General features: G+C 38.3%; 2 protein-coding genes across 6 annotated transcripts in view; one reads left to right on the top strand and one right to left on the bottom strand.

The window, feature by feature from the left end:
• Positions 1–619: 619 nt before the first annotated feature.
• Positions 620–3,878, bottom strand: LOC5502716 (2,3-dehydroadipyl-CoA hydratase). The gene is made up of 3 exons (XM_001623829.3): positions 3,480–3,878; positions 2,595–2,739; positions 620–1,573 (listed from the first exon to the last, which is right to left on the bottom strand). The coding sequence occupies exons 1-3, from the start codon at positions 3,825–3,827 to the stop codon at positions 1,191–1,193; spliced, it is 876 nt and encodes a 291-aa protein (XP_001623879.1). The 5' UTR covers positions 3,828–3,878; the 3' UTR covers positions 620–1,190.
• Positions 3,879–4,200: 322 nt separating this feature from the next.
• The window catches only part of LOC5502718 (leucine-rich repeat-containing protein 9), a 49,580-nt gene continuing 33,915 nt past the window's right edge, over positions 4,201–19,865 (top strand). For 3 of the 5 annotated variants that reach the window (XR_007314168.1, XR_007314169.1, XM_048734387.1), the window contains exons 1-18: positions 4,208–4,398; positions 5,193–5,264; positions 6,253–6,477; positions 7,004–7,144; positions 7,872–7,935; positions 8,817–8,887; positions 9,529–9,711; positions 10,404–10,559; positions 10,869–11,092; positions 11,686–11,817; positions 12,086–12,140; positions 15,003–15,127; positions 15,568–15,691; positions 17,072–17,198; positions 17,323–17,386; positions 18,014–18,212; positions 18,977–19,125; positions 19,650–19,836. Coding sequence is in view for 3 of the 5 variants with exons in the window: in XM_048734387.1 (XP_048590344.1) it covers positions 4,336–4,398; positions 5,193–5,264; positions 6,253–6,477; positions 7,004–7,144; positions 7,872–7,935; positions 8,817–8,887; positions 9,529–9,711; positions 10,404–10,559; positions 10,869–11,092; positions 11,686–11,817; positions 12,086–12,140; positions 15,003–15,127; positions 15,568–15,691; positions 17,072–17,198; positions 17,323–17,386; positions 18,014–18,212; positions 18,977–19,125; positions 19,650–19,836 (2,361 nt within the window). In the remaining 2 variants the exon portion in view is untranslated. Of the gene's footprint in view, positions 4,399–5,192; positions 5,265–6,252; positions 6,478–7,003; positions 7,145–7,871; positions 7,936–8,816; positions 8,888–9,528; positions 9,712–10,403; positions 10,560–10,868; positions 11,093–11,685; positions 11,818–12,085; positions 12,141–15,002; positions 15,128–15,567; positions 15,692–17,071; positions 17,199–17,322; positions 17,387–18,013; positions 18,213–18,976; positions 19,126–19,649; positions 19,837–19,865 lie in introns of all 5 variants that reach the window. The other 2 variants (XM_048734385.1, XM_048734386.1) reach the window with 2 other exon arrangements.

Below are 19,865 nucleotides of genomic sequence, written 5' to 3'. Positions count from 1 at the left end.
CTAGCACTAAGGGAGACTGCAAGAAGTTTGAATAAGTACCATACTTTTTGCACATACCAGGAAAGAATTAGGTCTCCGACACTTGATCTCCTAAGCAAATGCCTTATCCACAGGCTTCCCACTTTCATTGGTGAAATCACTGGGTTCGAGTTTGAGCCTTGCCCTTAGAGCTCGTGTTTACTCAAACTTGTTCCCAGTTCCTTCACATTCTTGTTCCCAGAGCTGCGGTGCAGCTCTTGGAATGAAAATTAGGTTTTACAGTATACAAAGTGTTTCACTCATAAGATGCCCATCCCTTCTACAAGAGGACAAATGGAGCCACAGGCTTACCAACCTTTCTCCAGTCAATCCCAGTAAATAGCTCGAATATTTTTAAGATTGATCACGTCCTGTAATTGTCCTAGAACTGTCTTGTATCCTGGAATAAAGATCACAACAAACTCATTGCTTGTGATGTGTGTTTATTCAGAATAAGGGGTATTTCTAACATTTGCACAAATGCGGAATCCCTCAACTTTTTTCAATGTTAAAGTATTTAAGCTAGTAACTGGGATTGACTGGAGACTGACTGAGAGGTTGGTAAGCCTGTGATAGAGCCAGAAAAATGACAAAAAAAAAATTGAAAACTATAATTTAAACAGTTTATTTCATGGTTGGACATTTATAACATGTATTATAGTCTATCCATAGAGTACATATCTATATAGGCAACGAACAGTGTTTGGTTTGTTTAAACTATGAGAGCATTGCTTTTAGTTGCATCCCTTCCACTAAAACTTATTAAAAACATTATTTACTTGGATAGTTACATATATATGTAAGTGTCTAATATATATGAAAGTGTCTTATATTTTTATATACTATAAATACTTTAGGGTTTCAAAACAAACAGCATTATAAAAGAGATTTTTATAACTAAGGCATAGTTTTATCAATTTCCTTCCAGATCTAGGATGTGTGCAGTATAAGGTGTGGTTTTGTCTTTACCTTACTTTTAAAGTGCATGCCTTTTTGAGATGCATTTTTGTTTCATTTATATCTACTTGCAACAAGTACAGATTAGCATTGTATAATCTTAATGATAATTAATTTTATAAATCATGTTTCTTACATACAAAAACATTTCTTTCTACGAAAGCAAAAAAAAAATCTAGCATGCACATCAAGAATGATGCAGAATGTTTGACAGATTACCACTCATCGAATGAACCCTTCTTTCCCATCCCCTGTTGGAACTGTTGGGCACCGGCTATGGCATCTCTCACAATTGGTATCTTCACTCCCTTGCGATATTCATATGTCAATGCATCGTAGAACGAGTCAGCATTGAATGTGGAGTAGAATGCTGTTTTGCGGTCAGCCTTGAGGGACTCCTGTGGGAATCGCGAGATCTTCTCTGCAATTTTAATCGCTTCCTCTATGGCCTTTCCTTTCGGCACAACACGGTTTACAAGGCCAATTTCAATAGCCTCTTGGGCTTTGACAGCACGTCCAGTCATGATTAGGTCCAGTGCACGGGACAGACCAATAAGGTAGGGCAGACGGACGGCACCTCCATCAACTAATGGTACACCTGATAGAAGATAAGAATGTTGAAACATACATATAATACATTTGATGCGGGGCTTGCATACATTCTTAGGGAGCAGTCATTTATTACTGGGGGGTAAGGGGGGGGGGCTAGCAAATATGTAGGGGGGCTACATTTTTTGGGTGCCAATTTAGGGGGGTCACACCATATTAAAAGGGGGGTCACATTTTTTTAGGCACAGAATTTAAGTCTGGTTTTAATATAAAACTGAGCAAGAGAGTCATTCTTCAAAATGTAAATTTTATTCAGTTCACAATGTTTCCTACTATTGTACAGCTAGTCCCATATTGTTCAGGTACCAATCTTTCCTTTATATAGGTAAATTTTGAGAAACCCTCTCATGGTTGATAGACAAAGCTGCCCGTTCTAATCAGTTTAACAAAACGAATACAGTACTGTTTTCTAGCAACAGATATTTGTTGTTTATCTCTGTGCCACCGTATAAGTCTCTGTGGTTTTAAAGACATATAATATTCTAATATAAAAGTGGATCTGGTGGTGGGGGGGGGATGCAAATATTTGGGCCTACGGTTAGGGGGGTCACGATTTTGGGGCTTGGATTTGAGGGGGGGGGGGGCAAAATTTTGAGCACAGGATTTTGTGAAAATATCCCTTATCGCCCTATAAGGCACCTTAAGATTCACAACCGTGGAGAGTCTACAATGGCACAAACTCAAGATTTTAGCACGCGCTTCCATCTTTTTTCTTTAGACTCTCTGCCATCCTGAATCTTGAGTACGTTTTGCACCCATTCTCTTTGCCTTGCAGCCTTCTCAAAACCTGCCAGTTACTGGCTCAATGAGCCACCTTCTCTGGAGGTTTGAGTGTCTCCATCCAGACAGAAATTATCTTATTTTTTTTTTGCTACTGACAAGGAAAAAGAAACCTTCAGCACCCAAACTAAGAATGACCTGCTCCTCAACATCATTTTGAGAAGGCTGTAAACACACCAAAATATAGTTTAAGGACTTTTTCAACCAACTGCACAAAACATAAAAATTACCAAATCTCCGGTTGAAGAATCCAAAGACTGAGTCTTCCTCGCATACACGCAGGTCACAGAGTAAGGCAAGTTCCAGTCCCCCTCCAACTGCATAGCCCTGAATTGCACCAATAACTGGCTTGGTTAGCTTCAGCCTGGTGGGACCCTAGATAAACAACAAAAACAAATAAACATGAGTACTGGGGGGCACTAGATAAACAACAACAAATAAACACGAGAACATGAAATACCATAAGAAAGTTTAAAGAAAAAACAATAGAGACATTTGATTTGGTACAGATCTGGGAGTTCCCCCCCCCCCCCCCCCCCCCCCCATCCACATACACACCCCTACAATAGGCCTGTACATTTTATTTTTCAGTAGAAGCAAATTTCTCAAAAGAGAAATGGAGGGGGGAGGGGATAAATGAGAAGGTGATAACCCTGTTAGATTTGTGTGCTGGCAAATTTTTGCAATAAACTTGTGAGCACATCCAAATTTTGGGGAAGATGCCTTATTTGGTGGTCTAGAAGGACTGAAAGATATGGTTATAAGCGTGTTTTACTTGTCAGTAAGTATTTAATAAAGAACAAATGTTTGGAGTCATAAGTTAAAGGTAACAGACATCTGGAGGATACGATTAATATTTAAAAAAAAAACAACTTTATTATTGTTAAGCATTTTAAACAATCCAATCAATTTAAGAAGAAACCGATGCACATACGTGGGTATATATATTGCCATCTTTAGGCGTGAAACCCAGTGAAGCAAACAATAGCCGAAATATCAAAACAATGGGAATTAGGGATTCGAGCTCATTGAAGTGCGTGATAAGTACATGACTGAATAAAAACAAGTTGTTGTTTACCGCTTTCTTATGGTGGACAAAATTGTCTATCGCTTACCATCGGGCCGTCTCCCTCCCCAGGCGGGTAGAAAGATTTCATGTAGGTCTCAGCATCTTTCTGTGCAAGCTCCTGCAGATCTGAACCCGCGCAAAAATTTCCTCCCTTTCCCGTCAGCACTGCGACATTCACCGAATCATCGATCTCAAAATGTCGGAAGGTCTCGGAGAGTTGGTCTGCAGTTTCGCTATTAATCGCGTTCCGCTTCTCAGGGCGAGCGATGGAGACCACAAGGACTTTTCCCTTTTGCTCTGTGTTCACGTACGAGGTAGCAGACCTGGCTGAAGCCCCGAAAACTCTAGGAAGGACAACAGCAAACCGCGTGCAACGAGACAAGATACCTGCCATGTTTGCGACTCGAACGTTCTCCAGCGCACGCCTTATAATGATACTTCGTGTATAGCGTTGTATTGTGTTTGTTTTGGAAAGTGCGGTGAATAATGCCTTGCTTGAAGTATGCGCGTGAGACGCCTGCCACTTGAGTTGGGACTTTACGCGGGTGGCCGCAGGAGGGACTTTCTGAGATGCTGTAAATCAAATAAACATTATAAAATAGATAAGAATTAAGACTGAAAAAATATGTAATGATAGCCCGATAAAAAATCATTCGAACAAATATTTTTAAATTAAATCCACAAAATATTTCTGTAGGAGACATTGGGTACCGGTGCATTACCACGTGATCTCTTACCGTATTGCCTCGGCAACTAACGAACCAACCAGATCTCGTCTTTCTGAGTACAGTCCAGAAATCCAAGATGGCCGCCGTTCGATGGCGGGAACCCGTATCTCTTTCAAGAACGAGATAAAAATACTTAGAATAAACTGAGCTAAAATGGACGTGAGCTAAATTAACATGAAGAGCTCTAATTGTTCCAGCTCTGGCTTGGACGAAGAGGAAGACCCGGTGCAGGAATTGGTAACGAAACGTGTTTTGTTTGTGTGTGTGATTCCTTATCTTGTTTTTGTTGTTTCTTTTTTTTTCTCACGTCTTTACGAGCTCAGGAAGGGAGCAGTTGAGGTATTTCTTGGCTAAGTAGGGAAATAGTAGTTATTAAGAAGAAAACACAAAATAGCACGGAAGAGTTAGTCTAACAGAGAATACTGAGAAAATGTACACAGGGCACATATATTTGATAAACTACCAAAAATACCACAGGTAAACATACCAATAAAGAAAAACATTTAGGATACAGTGTAACTACACTAAAAATAAAATGCAAGGTTAAATACCAGGGTAAAATAATTCAGGCAAAAGTGTAAAATTGATTAGATTAAAGTGAAGTTCATCAACATTTCATCATCAACACAAGACTAGCAGCTTTCAGCCACTGGAATTAAGTGGGAGTCTAAAAATTTTGGAGGAAATCCCCTGGTCTTAATATTCTAGATAATATTTCCTTGCTTTTGTACCAAAAACTTGTAACAACCACGTAAAGATGACAATACATAGAAATCTCCCAGTCGAGGGTGAAAAAAACTTTCTTTCAATTTTTTGTACAAAAATTGGTCCAGTGGTTTAAAATAATATTTGCAACAAAAAAATGATCCAACAAATAGATTTTGATACTATGAGAGGTGTAATGTGATTGGAGGAGATCTTTTAGGCAACTAGTAAACATAAGAAAGTAGTAAAATAATTTAACACAGTTTAAAGCAGAGCCAATTCACCACACATTATTTTTCATGTTCTCATCCTAATCATTAATCTAGGTAAAACCAGCCGCTTCATCACATAAAAAATCACCCTGCCCTAAAGGGAAAGATGACCATGTCAGGGACCTGGTAAATATTGTGTGATAAAACCACTTGGCTAATGCAGTAATGCTAAAGGGAGCTTTTCACTACAGAAGGAAACAGAGAAAGAGAAGAAAACAAAGTTGTAAGAGCTTACTTGCATTTTTAAATCAACTTGAAGGGAATTTCAAGCAAAGGAGGAAGAGAAGGACCATTCTGTTCTTTCCTTCTCAGCTCGCATCTCCTTGGCACCAATATTCCAAGGTGTAAGCATCTAACATCTCTTGTTCCTTCTCCATCTCTGCTTCCTTCTGTAGTGAAAAAAGGCCTTTTAAAGCCTTTATTTTCTAATTAATAAATAAATTTGCATGATAAGTAAAATGATTTACACTTGCATGTGCTTGGAAACAAAACAATCTAACAGAACTCTAACTCTTGAAACATACATTTTCCTAAACCTTTGAAACCAATTTTTTTTATCTTCTTTATGATTTGTGTTTATTTTATTTATCTTAATCCTTGTTCATGTACTGTTATGCCTAGAAGGTATAAGAAGCTCTATCTTTTCAGGGGAAGCGAGCTTGACAGATTGGCCAGCTGATTTATTGGACCATCAGTTTAAAAAAAAATGTGTTTTATTACTTATTGTACTGAAGTGATTTGAATAAGCGCCCTCCTTCTAAATGCCTCCTCCCCAATAAGCGCCTTCCTTTGATTTTAAATTTTGATGTTTAAGCACCCCCTCCTTAATAAGTGCCCCTTCCCTCCCTTTGAAGAGACAATATTGTCATTGAAACAATCAAATCTAAACACATTTTAACTGATGTCTCAGTTTATCACAAATAAACATTTGTTCTCAATCAATTCAGTCGCTAGTATTTTTACCAAAATGAAATAAGTTCCCCCTTCCTAAATAGGTGCCCCCTTTTTAATACAAGTGCCTGACCAAAGACCAAAAAAATCATTAAATGGCACTCCAGAAAATAATGTCATACTGAAGATATGACTGTGGATGACTGCATAAATTTATTCACAGTGTACTGCAAATGGAATCAATTATGAGAAGCTCAAGAAGGGCCAGTCAAGTAAAAAGATTCACACACTTGAAATGTTTTTCTCTGGATTTCCACGCATCTCTGGTATGGAACTCTTCCCTGGACTTCAAGTGCTGACATTGATTGGCCAGGAAATTGAAGTACTACAAAACCTGGACTGTTTGCCACATTTGACAGAATTATGTGTATCTGAATGTAGCCTTAAGGTATGTCTGAATGCTAGCTTAAGCTATGTTTAAATGTAGCCTTAAGAAATCTCTGAATGCAGCCTTTAAAAAGATAGTTCTGAATGCATTATTTAAGTATATCAGAAAAAATACAGCCATAAAATACAGGTCTGGATCTTGCCTTGGGAAGAACATTTCCCTGCCATTATCTAGGGTATTAAAGGTTTTTTTGTGAGACAATATTCGGCCAGTTTTCACTATCGAGAATAGTGAAATCATCCACGGATTGCCAGTCCATGAAACATAACTTAACTCTCCCCTTTAAACCTAATTTCGAAGTTTCAGACTCCATGAATTGAGATTTAGCTTAAGTTTTTTAACCAGTGTGGACTGAGAAACATGTGACCTTTCCAAAATAGATAGATGTGTGATGTCGTATGCAGTAAAATACAAGTAGTTTCATTTATGTTATAGCAATGCCTTTGTGGAGTAATGCATCTAAACGTAAACATTTGTATTATGACTAAATGATAACTACCATTGACATTATCATCTTTATTTCCAGGAACTGTCTGGAATTGACAAGTGCACCAATCTGAAGAAGGTTTATTTCTATGATAACCACATCTCCAAGATTGAAAACCTTTCCAGCCTCACAAGACTGACTGTGCTTTGGCTCAACAGCAACAACATTCAGGCAATTGAGGTGAAATAAAAGCCGTAAAATGCCAGTGAATACTACTCTACTACTTTGTAGGGGGAATTCCAGTAAATACAATTCCTGAATTTGGCTTGAAACCATGGAATCTCAATGGCATGTAAAAGTTTTGCTGACTGCTCCAGGCCCGTACCCAGGGGGGGGGGGTGCAGGGGGTGCGAACACACCTCCCCACAATGGCCGAAAGTCCACTTTTTGTTCTCAATAGACGTGCTATTTGTAGTTTGTGGACATAACTCAAAATCATAGGCAAGATCACACTGGTATGTAGCCAAATTCGACAATAAACGTCCTGAGACATTGCAAACGCATAAAAAAATACATTTTTGTTCTTTCTGAGTTGGTTAGATTTTTATCAGAGATCTCCCCCCCTCCCCCAACCCGGAAAAATTAGGTCCACTTTTTTCGACTTCGAACCCCCCCCCCCCCAAGAAAAATCCTGGGTACAGGCCTGTGCTCTTTGTATGTTCGCAATTTTCTTTAAATTTTATTGAATTTCATTCTCAATAATAATTGATTACTGTAACCTTAAAGTGTGTCTCTTTATATTTGAAACCCTTAATGCTTGAGTGGAATTATAAGAAGCTAACCTTCAATCTTCGCACCAATGTTTTTAAGAATCTCTCCCTCACTAATAATACTATGCCTGGGTAACCTGTAGGTGTGATGTGTAATACAAAATCATGATCTTTGAAGTTTGCATTTTTGTTTCCAGGGTCTTGAATCACTGGCTCAGCTCACTGATCTTAATCTAGCATCCAACAAAATCACCTCAATAGGTATGTACTAGATAATTTGAAAAAATGAGTTTGTTAAGCTTTTTCTTTGATTCAACTTTGAGGTTGTGTTTGATATGCCTTAATGTACTTCATTTTTGGGTTGTCAAAATTTTGCAATTTTGAGATGGCGATATTTCACGAGACTTTATTTTCGCAATTTTCCTAAAAAAAAAACAAATCACTTTCTTTTCGCGATTTTGGGGTAATAAAATCAAGCAAAACAAGTGGATTTAAAATGTGCTTTTAAAAATTAAACCTGAAACAGTTTGTAACAAAAAGATGCGTTGGCTAAATTTAGCTTTAATAAAAATCTATAAATACAAGTCCAACTCAACTCTACCAAACTATATGTGCATTTTATGACTAAAAAGACAAGGTGTTTCCATAAAGCTTATTAAACAGCCAATATTCCCCCAAAGGCTTCTTGTGTGCTCACTTAATTTTTGCGTATCCTAATTTTTGAGACACTTACTGTAATTTTTTTCGTGTTACTTCATTTTCACGAATCTTTTAAAATTGCCAAATAAAAGTGACACCAAAATTAAGTGTAATAAGGTAGTCAAAGGCAAGAAAGTCGCACCTATCTGACTTCAGAAAAGTACTGCAGTAAACCAAAAATTTATCTGAAATGTTTATACTTCTGACAAATCAGAAGCGAGAGTTTAGACAACTAAAACTTGAAACTTGTTATATAACTGTTTGAATTACTCATGATGTAATTATTTGGAGCCAACAATCCATACATATCTCCACTTTTCACTTTTTGCTGGTTGTGTTGTAAATTATCTGCATGACTTTTCAAATCCGCAGTTCCATATCTTAAATCTTTGTTTGAAGTAAACAAGTTTTACTGACTTATACATCATTAAATCCCTTTTCAGGAGATACACTTCAACGTAACACTCATCTAGAAGTTCTGGACCTATCAGCAAACAGGATCGGCTCATTTAAAGTCAGTTTGCATTTGAATGCATAAACTGTAAAAGCTGCTGCATAATCAGTCTTATCCTTTAAATGTGTTTAAATGTTTATGGATTTCTTTGTGTTTGTCTTTAAAAAATGGTAAATTAGCAATATGTACTGTTAAGAAATTGTCAACATTTAATGTAATAATAGACTTAAAGCTGCATTGTCACCAGTTTACTTCCGGTCGATTACACTATGTAAAAATACCCGATGATTTTTAATGGAAAACGCGAAAAATATTTCAAAATATTTAAAGCAGTGTGTCTATTGAAAGTTTCTTTGTGGATGTGATTGATAATTTAGAGTGGGATGGCGTGTTAAAAATCTCGGATTTTAAAATATTCTTTTGTTTTTTAACGGTTGAGTTTCCGTCTGACCTCCGGAAGTAAACTGGTGACGATGCGGTTTTTATGTGACAACTACAAGTTAACAAATTTTGATTGGGTTGGTGTGTCAACTGCACAGTCATCTAGGTGCAACAAAGAAGTTATGTGGTGTTGGCCTTTGTCTTGATGGCAGTCGAACAAGACTAGCAATACCAGCTGATGTTGCCACTGGGCTTCAGAACTTGTACCTTTGTTATTCTCCATTGACTCTGACAGCAATATTTTCCCCCTTTATTTACAGGACCTCACCAATCTTGTTCATCTTCCTCACCTGAAATCCCTGAGCCTTAAAGACCCTACGTACGGCCCTAACCCAGTCTCCCTCCTGTGCAACTATGCCACACACCTGTTGTTCCATCTCCCAAAGCTGACGAGGCTTGACTCATATGACGTTGATAACAAGGCACTGAAAGAGCTGGCTGAGGTACCTTTAAAAGAAGTCCACTCCTTTGTACTGTAATTCTTTACATTTTAATTTTCTCCTTATGAGAAAACTATAAAATAACAATCCACAATTAAAGTCTGGTTGAAATTATCTCAATTACTTAACTGGGTAGGCGACTTGCTCTTGGAAATAATAAGTCTTTTTGATTGGGAAACTCACATCAAAATAAATACAGAAAGTGGCTGCAGCTGTCATGCTTGACAGCAAAGAAAAAACTTGGGCTTGTTAGATACTTCCCAAAAATTACATGATTTCTTAGTGCAATTCACCTATTAGCCAATGGAAATGGATGCTATGTGCAACTCCCTGGTTTGTGTGACTAAGCGGGGGGGCTAAGATATGAAATGGTAATACAATTCCCCCTCTTAAGAACAGCTGTTAACTGGTTATCAACAGAGTGTTAGTTCTCTGTCCACTGGTCACAAAGAGAAGTTGGAATTCTCAGCTAAATATGATGATCAGAAGATTAAGATAACCTGCACTTTTGTACTGCTCTTGGTGTACTGGTTACACAGAAAAGCTGGAATTTGATAAGCTTTGATGATTGAAGCTCTCTCCTACACCAATTCAATTTTGGTCAATTTGACAAAGGCTGTATCTTGTAGGAGGGGGTTATTGGTTTACCAGAGAAACAGACTTTAAACATTGTGTGTTTTTTATGTTTTTTTTAGGCCACTGTCTCCAAAAAGAAGATGTACTACAACATGAGAGTGAAGACACTTCATCGAAACAAAGCAGACCTACTATCCAAGTTATTCCAGGAAAAGGAGGATTTACAGTCAACTCCACATAGTCACATTGCAGTCCTTGTCGCTTGCATTAAAGAGGTATACTATTGCTACAGTATATATGTTTATTGAAAATGGTAAGATGGTTATAATATTATTATTGTTGTTAACAATATTATTAATAATTAACTTTCTCCAAACCCCCCGCCTCCTCTGGATGTTTGACCGTCTCCATCCAGACGGAAAATATATTATTTTTGTTTTGTTAGTGGGCGTCTTTTTCAACCAGACCACCTCAAAACTCACAATAACCTGCTCCTAAAATATTTTTGAGAAGGATGAAATGATTATTATTGCTATTATAAATATTGTCTTTGTATGTTTATATTGTTTTTGTTATTTTTATAGATCGAGAAGGAGCAAGAAAATGCATTTCATTGTTCGTTTGAGGAGGCACACAACCCTGACAATGAGAAAGATGAGGGCAAAGAGAGTGATGGCAGTGGCGAAGATGATGACTGTGCAAAGAAGCTGGTTGCAAAACCCTCTTTCACAGAGCTCAATGATCAATATGAGATAAAGAAACAAGCTCTGGCAAACAGAATAGCAAAGTGGGAAAAGCAGAGCACAGAGTGAGTTTATTGATTGGAAATCATGGGTTAGGTCAGGGGGGGACTGTATCTTTCCCTTCCCTTCCCTTCCCTTCCCCTCCCTGTACATTTGCTACTAAAAATAGTGTTCTTGGTTGAAAAAAAAGCGTGGAAATAAATAGAAAGGAAAGAATTTCTGGAATTGGATTATTTGTAGAAGATCTAATTGATTATTCTATGCAATTTCAAAGTTTAAGTATAAATGTTCATCCTGTATCGAAATCTGAAAGGAATTTTTTTTTTTAAATCCATTTCTATTCATTTCCGGTCCCTTAATGAATCTGTTAGGCTATTTTGGTTATCCTGCATTAGTTTGACAATTTTTTTAGCTTTCTGAAATAACACTAAAATCACAAAATGATCAGTAATGACACACCTAATCTCTTTTCATGAATCGTTTTTGTTCATGATAACTAGGCGCCCATAATAACAAGGTGTCTGCTAAAGCGAGGTGTCTATAAAAACGAGATGTCCCTAATAGCGAGGTGTCCATAATAACAAGGCCTTAATAATAACGAGGCGCTGATTAAAGAAGAGTCGACTGTAAGTAGAATAACACTTTTATTTTTCTATAGAATTGAGCAGTGTTACCAAGAGAGCTGTCAACAAGTCAAGTCTGTGTCGGACATGACGGTACAGCGGTTACTCCTCGAGCTTGACACAGGAGGAAATGTGCGATTTGAGGACGGGAAATCAAGTGATGCTTGGTAAGAGTTAATTGGCACTTTTCTAACTTTATGGAAACAACTGCAAAAGTTGCCAATACTACAAGGAATTCAAAATTATAAAAGATACAAAACCGTACAAAACAAATAAGTTAATTAAAGTTAGGTCCATGTACAAGATGTGAAAGATATTGATTGGGATAGATTTTTGATTGGCTCATCACATTCTAACAATCTGTCAGATCTTTTCCCATTTATTTTGTGTTCCTTGAACAAGTAGATCTCTAACCTATGAATATTCTGATTTCAGGTACAAGTCGTGTCAAGACTTGGTAACTTCAAGGTTTTGTGCTGGTGACTACATGGTGAGTACTGTATGCTGAACATTTCTTTGCAAGGATGGATCCAGGCCTGAAGTTGACTGATTCCAAACGGTCATGGACCAATCAAGGGGGTGGGGGGGGGGGGGTATAGGGGCATGCCCAACAGGAAATTTATGAATAGATAATAAATTCAAAGCTTCGTTTCACCGGTGCTGTATTAAACTTTTGCTCATTTAAAACTGAGTGACTACATTCATCGATTAGTCAGATTGTAATATATAAAATAACAACCTCCCCTTGCATTATAACGTAGCTTGTGCCACACAGACAGCAACTCGTATCAATAATTGACTCCATGACCTCTCAACTCTAAGCAACCGTCGTCTCTATGCACTCAGAAAACTAAAATCATGTGGTGTCTCAGAAAGGGATTTAGTGTCTGTGTACTGTTCTCTTATAAGGTCCATCTTAGAGTATGCCTGCGTTGTCTTTTCCAACCTTCCGCAATACCTATGTGCTGCCTTAGAAAGAATTCAAAAAAGATCTCTAGGAATAATTTTCGGTAGTGGCCTTAGCTACGAGGACGCCCTCGAACGCGCATGCTTGTCTTCTTTAGAGGCGCGGCGTCACAATGTGTGCAGAAAATTCATAAGCAATATCAAACAGGGGAGCGTCTTATACCCCCTAGTGTCAAGCAGACTTATATCCTCCAACTCGCCATACTCCCTAAGATCTAAGCGCTCACATTGTGTGGTTCCGGGTCGCACGGACCGTTTTTCCAAATTCGTCTCAGCGCAATATGCTGGGGATTTAATGTTATTATGAATTATGTATGGTGTAATGTATTTTGTAGTTAGCTGACCCTACCGGTAATTCAGTTGTAAAAGAACTGCAAACGGTTGAAATAAACGAGCATTATTATTATTATTATTATTATTATTAAGCAATTTTACGGTGCATTATCCCATCTAGTTGCTGATCTATTGGCACTTCTCCTCTTTGCATGTTTCTCCTAGATTCATCCATTAGAGGCATCGAAAATCCGTTTACTGGTCAATTTTGCTCGTGTGGTATCTTACGCTAATGTCGAAAGTACAAGAGGTGATTTTACCAGCCTAATTACCTTACTAAAATAACAGCCGAAAATCTTCCCAAATAAAACACAGGGCAAACAGAAATGCCATTAATACACTAAGAATACACTGTCCGGGGGTTTTGCTAAAAACATGATCTATTTCACTTACGAGGGCGACCACTTTCCAATGCCATAACTCATAGAGAATTCTAAAAAGCTATCGTCCGGTCGCCACACTTTCATCATTAATTCCAACTTCTCGGGATCTGAATTCAATCAAATTCTAAACCATAATCAAAAGGATAACACTCTTCCTTTCGGCAGACAGAGGCTCTCCACGAGAAACGTCTGCATTTTGTGAAGCCATGCTTCGCTTTTCAAGATTTCGGTTCGAGAGATGTGTTTAAGAGACCCACACGCTAAAGCAAGCAAAGGCCTACTTTCACAGGGGTAGTATCGGGATTTTATTGTCAACTGATTCCAAAGTGATTCACACGTTATAGCAACCAATCAAAACAGAGCTTGAGTGGTTCCGCTTGGGCCGTAGCCAATCGGTGAAGAGCTTGAGTGGTTCCAGAACACGCGCATAATTTTTATACACGCGCAAAATTTCTAAATGGGTCCCCTACCCCAAACTAGATTTATCACTCACCATCAGGAGCAATATTTCCCGTGGGGGGAAATTCTGTCTAAGCGCTAAAGGAAATAACAGCGAAATAACCCAGGAAGCAGGTCTAATAGTGTTTAAATAACAGACAACAGATGGATGTTTATTTTTATTGAACGTTCTAAAATTCAAATCTACAAAAAAAAAAGCATTTTTCTGGGATTTTGAGTGATTCATTGGAATCAGTTGAATTAGTCTGGATCCACCCCTGCTTTGCTCCTGAGAGCCCTTTAAGCCTCACCTTTGTCATTGTTTTTAGCCAATATTATATTGGAAGACGAAGTATGAGAAGAAATTTTAAAGTAACCACCTAAATTAAAAATATTGCTTTATATTATATACATACTGACAAATACTCACTGAAAACATATTCAGTAAGTTTTCGTTCAATCACTGGTCTCAGCAAATCAGAGGTGCGAACGATGTTTTTTCACAGTGAAGAAAAGTCGTTCGCGGTTCTGATTGGACGAACGATATTTTTCACTGCTCTTGAATGGCTTCAAGCCCAATGCGGGGAGACGGGTAGCTTTGCATGTCACTTTTGTTATTGAGCTCCATTGAGCGAGAGAATGAAAATTTTACTGTGAAAAATGAATACAAAGCGTTAAAAATGGAAGACAATAGATTTGCTACTCTCAATGAAACTGTAGAGGATTATGTAGAAAGTCTTGGAAACAATAATACAAAGGGAAAAACCGAGCAAGATGTAAGGCTGTTAAAACGCTATTTAACATCAGTTTCGTGCGTGACATTAGCGAGACAGATTCATTTCAATTTAAGTTTCTGTCTGTCTTCAACTGAACCGACGAACAGCACAAACCATAGAGCCTCTGCAGCCAAGTAGTCTAATAAAATGTTTTGTAATAAGCTGATTATAAATTAGATAATATATTATAAATCTCAGTATGTATATTATAAACAAAATCAGCTGCGCTCACTCGTTCGTTTTTGATACTGAACAACTCGTGAATAAAAACCGTTCGCGCGCACTTTCCATGTAGTATTTTCTATTTATTTGCCTGATTCGATCGAAAATCTCACAACAGCTTCCTCAAATCAGTCGATAGAAATTGATTTTAAATTTGCTCAGCTTTCACCCTTCCACCCTCCCCTTTACCGCACGATGTGCGTGTTTTCCAACATTTTTTTTTCTTTTTCCCAGGACCGTGGGATCACGGGAATTAAGGTTCATCGCATCACAAGGGTCCACAATCGTATTCTCAGGACCAGATTCGACGAGAAACTTGACCAAGTCCTGGACAAAGATAGCATCATAGATTTGACCAAGTATGTAAGCCCCCCCCTGAACAGGTTTTTTTATGTCAAAATAGTTCATTGCTTGTTCACCGTGCAATTACTTATTATCTTTTTCTCAGTGTTCACAGGAAGTGTCATAATTTGTTTGATATTTATACAGTATATTTACATTTAAAAAATCGCTTTAAACAGATATATAATGTTTGTGTTGGTGTAGTCTGTTCGCAGTTTGAATATTTGGTGCATTTAGGGAAAAAATAAAAAAAACATGGATTACATAAAGTATTGGCAGATATTTCAGTCACAAAACTGCAGGGTTAAGTGACTGGATCTATTTAAATGTCTAATATTTTGGCGTGTACTGTTTCTACTGTCCTACGTATAATACTGTAAAATTGCATGAGCTTGGGGTTGTAGAATACATCCCACACTGCTATTTGTAGTTAATCCACCTGTTCGTTATCCCCCAGGGGCCGCTCCCACAAGAAACTTCTGGAGTATTTATTTTTCATGTGGGAGCCGGACGCCCTGAACGGCGAAAATGAGCCAATCACAGTGCTTGAAAATGGGTTTCGACAGCCTTCCGTTTATGAGGTAAGCAAACCTTCTATTTATGAGATAAGCAAACCTTACATCTATGATGTAGGCAAACCTTCCATCTACGAGCTTAGTAAATCTTCCATCTATGAGCTTAGTAAACCTTCCATCCATGAGCTAAGCAAACCTTTCATCTATGAGGTAAGTAAACCTTCTATCTATGAGCTACTCGAACCTTCTATCTATGAGCTTAGTAAACCTTCCATCTATGAGCTAATCAAACCTTCCATCTATGAGCTTAGTAAACCTTCTATCTATGAGCTACTCGAACCTTCCATCTATGAGCTAAGCAAACCTTCCATCTATGATCTTAGCAAACCTTTCATGTATGAGCTAAGCAAACCTTCCATCTTTGAGCTTAGTAAACCTTCTATCTATGAGCTACTCGAACCTTCCATCTATGAACTAAGCAAACCTTCCATATATGAGCTTAGTAAACCTTCTATCTATGAGCTACTCGAACCTTCCATCTATGAGCTAAGCAAACCTTCCATCTTTGAGCTTAGTAAACCTTCCATCTATGAGCTTAGTAAACCTTCCATCTATAAGCTGATCAAACCTTTCATCTATGAGGTAATCAAACCTTTCATCTATGAGGTAAGTAAACCTTCTATCTATGAGCTACTCGAACCTTCCATCAATGAGCTTAGTAAACCTTCCATCTTTGAGCTAATCAAACCTTTCATCTATAAGCTTAGTAAACCTTCTATCTATGAGCTACTCCAACCTTCCATCTATGAGCTTAGTAAACCTTCCATCTATGAGCTAAGCAAACCTTTCATCAACGAGCTAAGCAAACCTTCCATCTATGAGCTAAGCAAACATTCCATCTATGAAGTAGACAAACATTCCATCTATGAGCTAAGCAAACCTTTCATCAATGAGCTATACAAACCTTCAATCTATGAGGAAGCAAACATTCCATCTATGAGCTAAGCAAACCTTTCATCAACGAGCTAAGCAAACCTTCCATCTATGAGCTAAGCAAAGCCTTCAATCTATGAGCTTAGCAAACAACCAGGCCCATACTCAATCTTAAGCTATTGTTAAAATGTGAGAGTGACGCGACCAATAGCTCAGTGATATGGGCTTTGTCGACCATTGATAAAAAAAATTGAAACACTATACCTTAGACAAGATGATCGTGCCTGATGCACGAGAACCTTATTCCGTAGATAATTGAGTATAAGAAGTACAAGACTAGCGAGCCCCACGAAAATGTTTAACTAGGTTCTAACCATACATTACTCTATCAGGACTTCAGCAAGTGACTTTGTTCGCTTCACACTAGATACTGCAGCTGTAATTGTTCTATGTTGGCCCAGTCGGTCATGGCCAAGAACAACTAATAATTTTAATGCTTCTTAATGTATACAGGATGCAGGTCTCGATGGAGGCGTGCCTCTGGCCAATAGTGTTGGCATAAGTGACAAACCAAGACTTGAACACGTGACTAAGCTAGCCAAGCAGAGAGGCAGTGTCGATCCCTATCCCTACAGGCATGGTAGGTTGCTATGGTTACACGTGACGTAACTTCTGGCTGTTCATGGACTTATATAGGAGCTCGGCCTGATAATTGACTCACACAGAGGTCGCTAAATGTGTTAACGTGTGCTGACGTTTTGCAGGTCAGCTTATCGTCGCAAAGGTATTTGTTGGAAGAGCGGTTCCAGCTAGAGCTGCTCCTGTCAAGTAAGCATTGCCGTCTAAACAATGTTATCAGGAACATTTTCGCGCGTCTGTATTTTCTCGGCACATTTCGCGAGTCTTAAATTTCGCGATCGAGGAGAAATATGCTTGCAGGGGGCTTATTTCGCGAATTTGAGGTTCAAGTGACTTTTTTTATTTACAAGACCGACATGCTGTCTCTAAGTGGCAGATGATTTTGAATCACCTCAAAAGTCAGTCTTACAGTAATGTGGAGAGGTGTTCTTGTTCTCTCGAGACATGTTCTATCGAGTACGCCACATGTCGTCACTAAAAGTTCTTTTTTTAGAATCGCGAATTTAAGTACGCGCGAAAATTAAGCAGAATAAGTTAGTTTACCAGTTTTACAACAGTGATCTTTATAGAAGTGCAAGAATAAATTATTCATGTTTTCTTTTTAAAATTGTGTACCGTATAATAAAAAGCACTTTAAAGAGCTTTAATTAAATTGATATGAGCACCTCTAGGTTAAAATAGAAACATAAAAAAGAATATACAATTGCCTGGACGATTGTTTGGACGATTATCCGTGCACAGTCAGTGTGTTTACTCACTAGAGTTGACTTTATATCCTATAGTTTTATATTTCAGTACTTCTTTCTGTCAATTCAGGATAACCGAGAGAGCCTATCCATGCGCAGATAGTGTGTTTAGGCCACGTTCACACGAGGTCTGTCAGTCCAGGAATGTCCTAGGTATTACCAAGCCTGGTAACCAGTGTGAATGCAGCTCCAGACAATGTTCCTGGTTTGTGTTTGACCAGGAACTCGTTCTGCCAGAATACGTTGTTGACTTCGAATATGTTACCAAGGTGAGCCCATTTTCATACACGTCTTATTCACCTGATAGGTGAACACATGTTATGTCACTTTACTTCAAGCGTATCGAAAAATTGAGTGACTGCAGGAGTTTAGGAGCATGAGTAAAAATTAGATCTAAATCACAGTGAAATCAAAGCAACTCTAAGGAATAAGAAATTCAAGTTATCCTAGTTACCCAAAGCAAAGTTTCACTATACAAGTATTTCTGACGTACTACCATTCCTATATTACTTTCCTTCTCTCCCATCACGTACAGTTCAAGCTAAAATCGACCTACATATACTTCTGTTTATGTTTAATACAAGTATTTTTGATGTGCCAGCGTTCTTATTTTTACTCCATTTTGTCTCATCACAGCTGAAGCCCTAATCGCCGTACATATACTAGTGTGATATGTTTTGTATAAGTATTTCTGATGTCCCAGCATTTTACTCCCTTTGCTCCCATCAAAGCCTAAGCCCAAATCGCCCTACAAATCCTAAACTGTGTTATGTTTAGTATCAGTGCATTTCTGATGTACCTGCATTCCTATATTACTCCATTTGCTCCCTCGGAGCTTAAATCCAAATCACCCTACATATACTACTGTGTTATGTTTAGTACAATTATTTCTGACGTGCGTGCATTCCTATATTACTCCAGTTTCTACCATCACAGCTTAAGCCCAAATCGCCCTACATATACTGTGTTATGTTCAGCATAAGTATAACTGGTGTGCCAGCATTCCTATATTATTTCATTTGCCCCCTCACAGCTTAAGCCCAAATCGCCCTACATATACTACTACGGGGACCCCGTGCGAACGGTTGGGGCCACAACCGCAGGATGCGGGACCACTGAGGGACAGGATTCCGAGGATGATGACGTCATCAATATGGATCCTGTAGTCAAGCCTAGGCCAAGGTGATGAGGATACGTAGGGAGCTTTGATGACGATACAAGCACGGAGTGACATTGATTAGAAATCAAACCCTACTTGCTCTGTCTTTCTTGCTCATTTCGATGTTTTTTAAGCCCAAAAAGTGTCGTTTTCTTTTTAGAATACCTGCAAGTTCACTATTATTTTCAAGGTTGACGTAATGCTGGTACTTTGTAAACTGACTTCGGGTTGGAATAGCAAAAAATATTACTTTGTCTACCTTTGGTCTTGTTTTTTTCTGTTCCAGACTCCCAAAAAGACAGCATTTTATTCATATGCTCCTTCAAAAATGTACGAACATATCGACATTGCAGATATTTAAAGATTATTTTTGAGAGACTGGCACAATAGCTCAATCATACAGGCTTCGCTTTTTAACTAAGAGGGCCAGAGCTCAGGTCCGTACACACTGACAATAACATGTGAAGCCCATTTGGTTATGTTTCGCGATGTTAATTGCGCTCTACAAATACTAAACATTTCATTTTATTTAATTTTTGTTTCCCAGGATGGTCGCCCTGACAGAGGAACTTCTCTTGAGACATTGTAGAGTTGAAGCTCTACAGCAAATCACAGTGCTAAATCTTCATGGGAACGGACTAAACCGTCTCAAGTTCATCAACTCTATGACAGCACTAAAGAGGCTCATTGTGAGCTTCAATGAGCTGACTCGACTCGAAGATGTCAATCACATGGTATGGGGGCGGGGTCACATGTTGCATGA

This window comes from Nematostella vectensis, chromosome 11, assembly GCF_932526225.1.
Source record: "Nematostella vectensis chromosome 11, jaNemVect1.1, whole genome shotgun sequence".
NCBI lineage: Eukaryota > Metazoa > Cnidaria > Anthozoa > Actiniaria > Edwardsiidae > Nematostella > Nematostella vectensis.
This window is presented reverse-complemented; position numbering and strand designations above follow the sequence as displayed.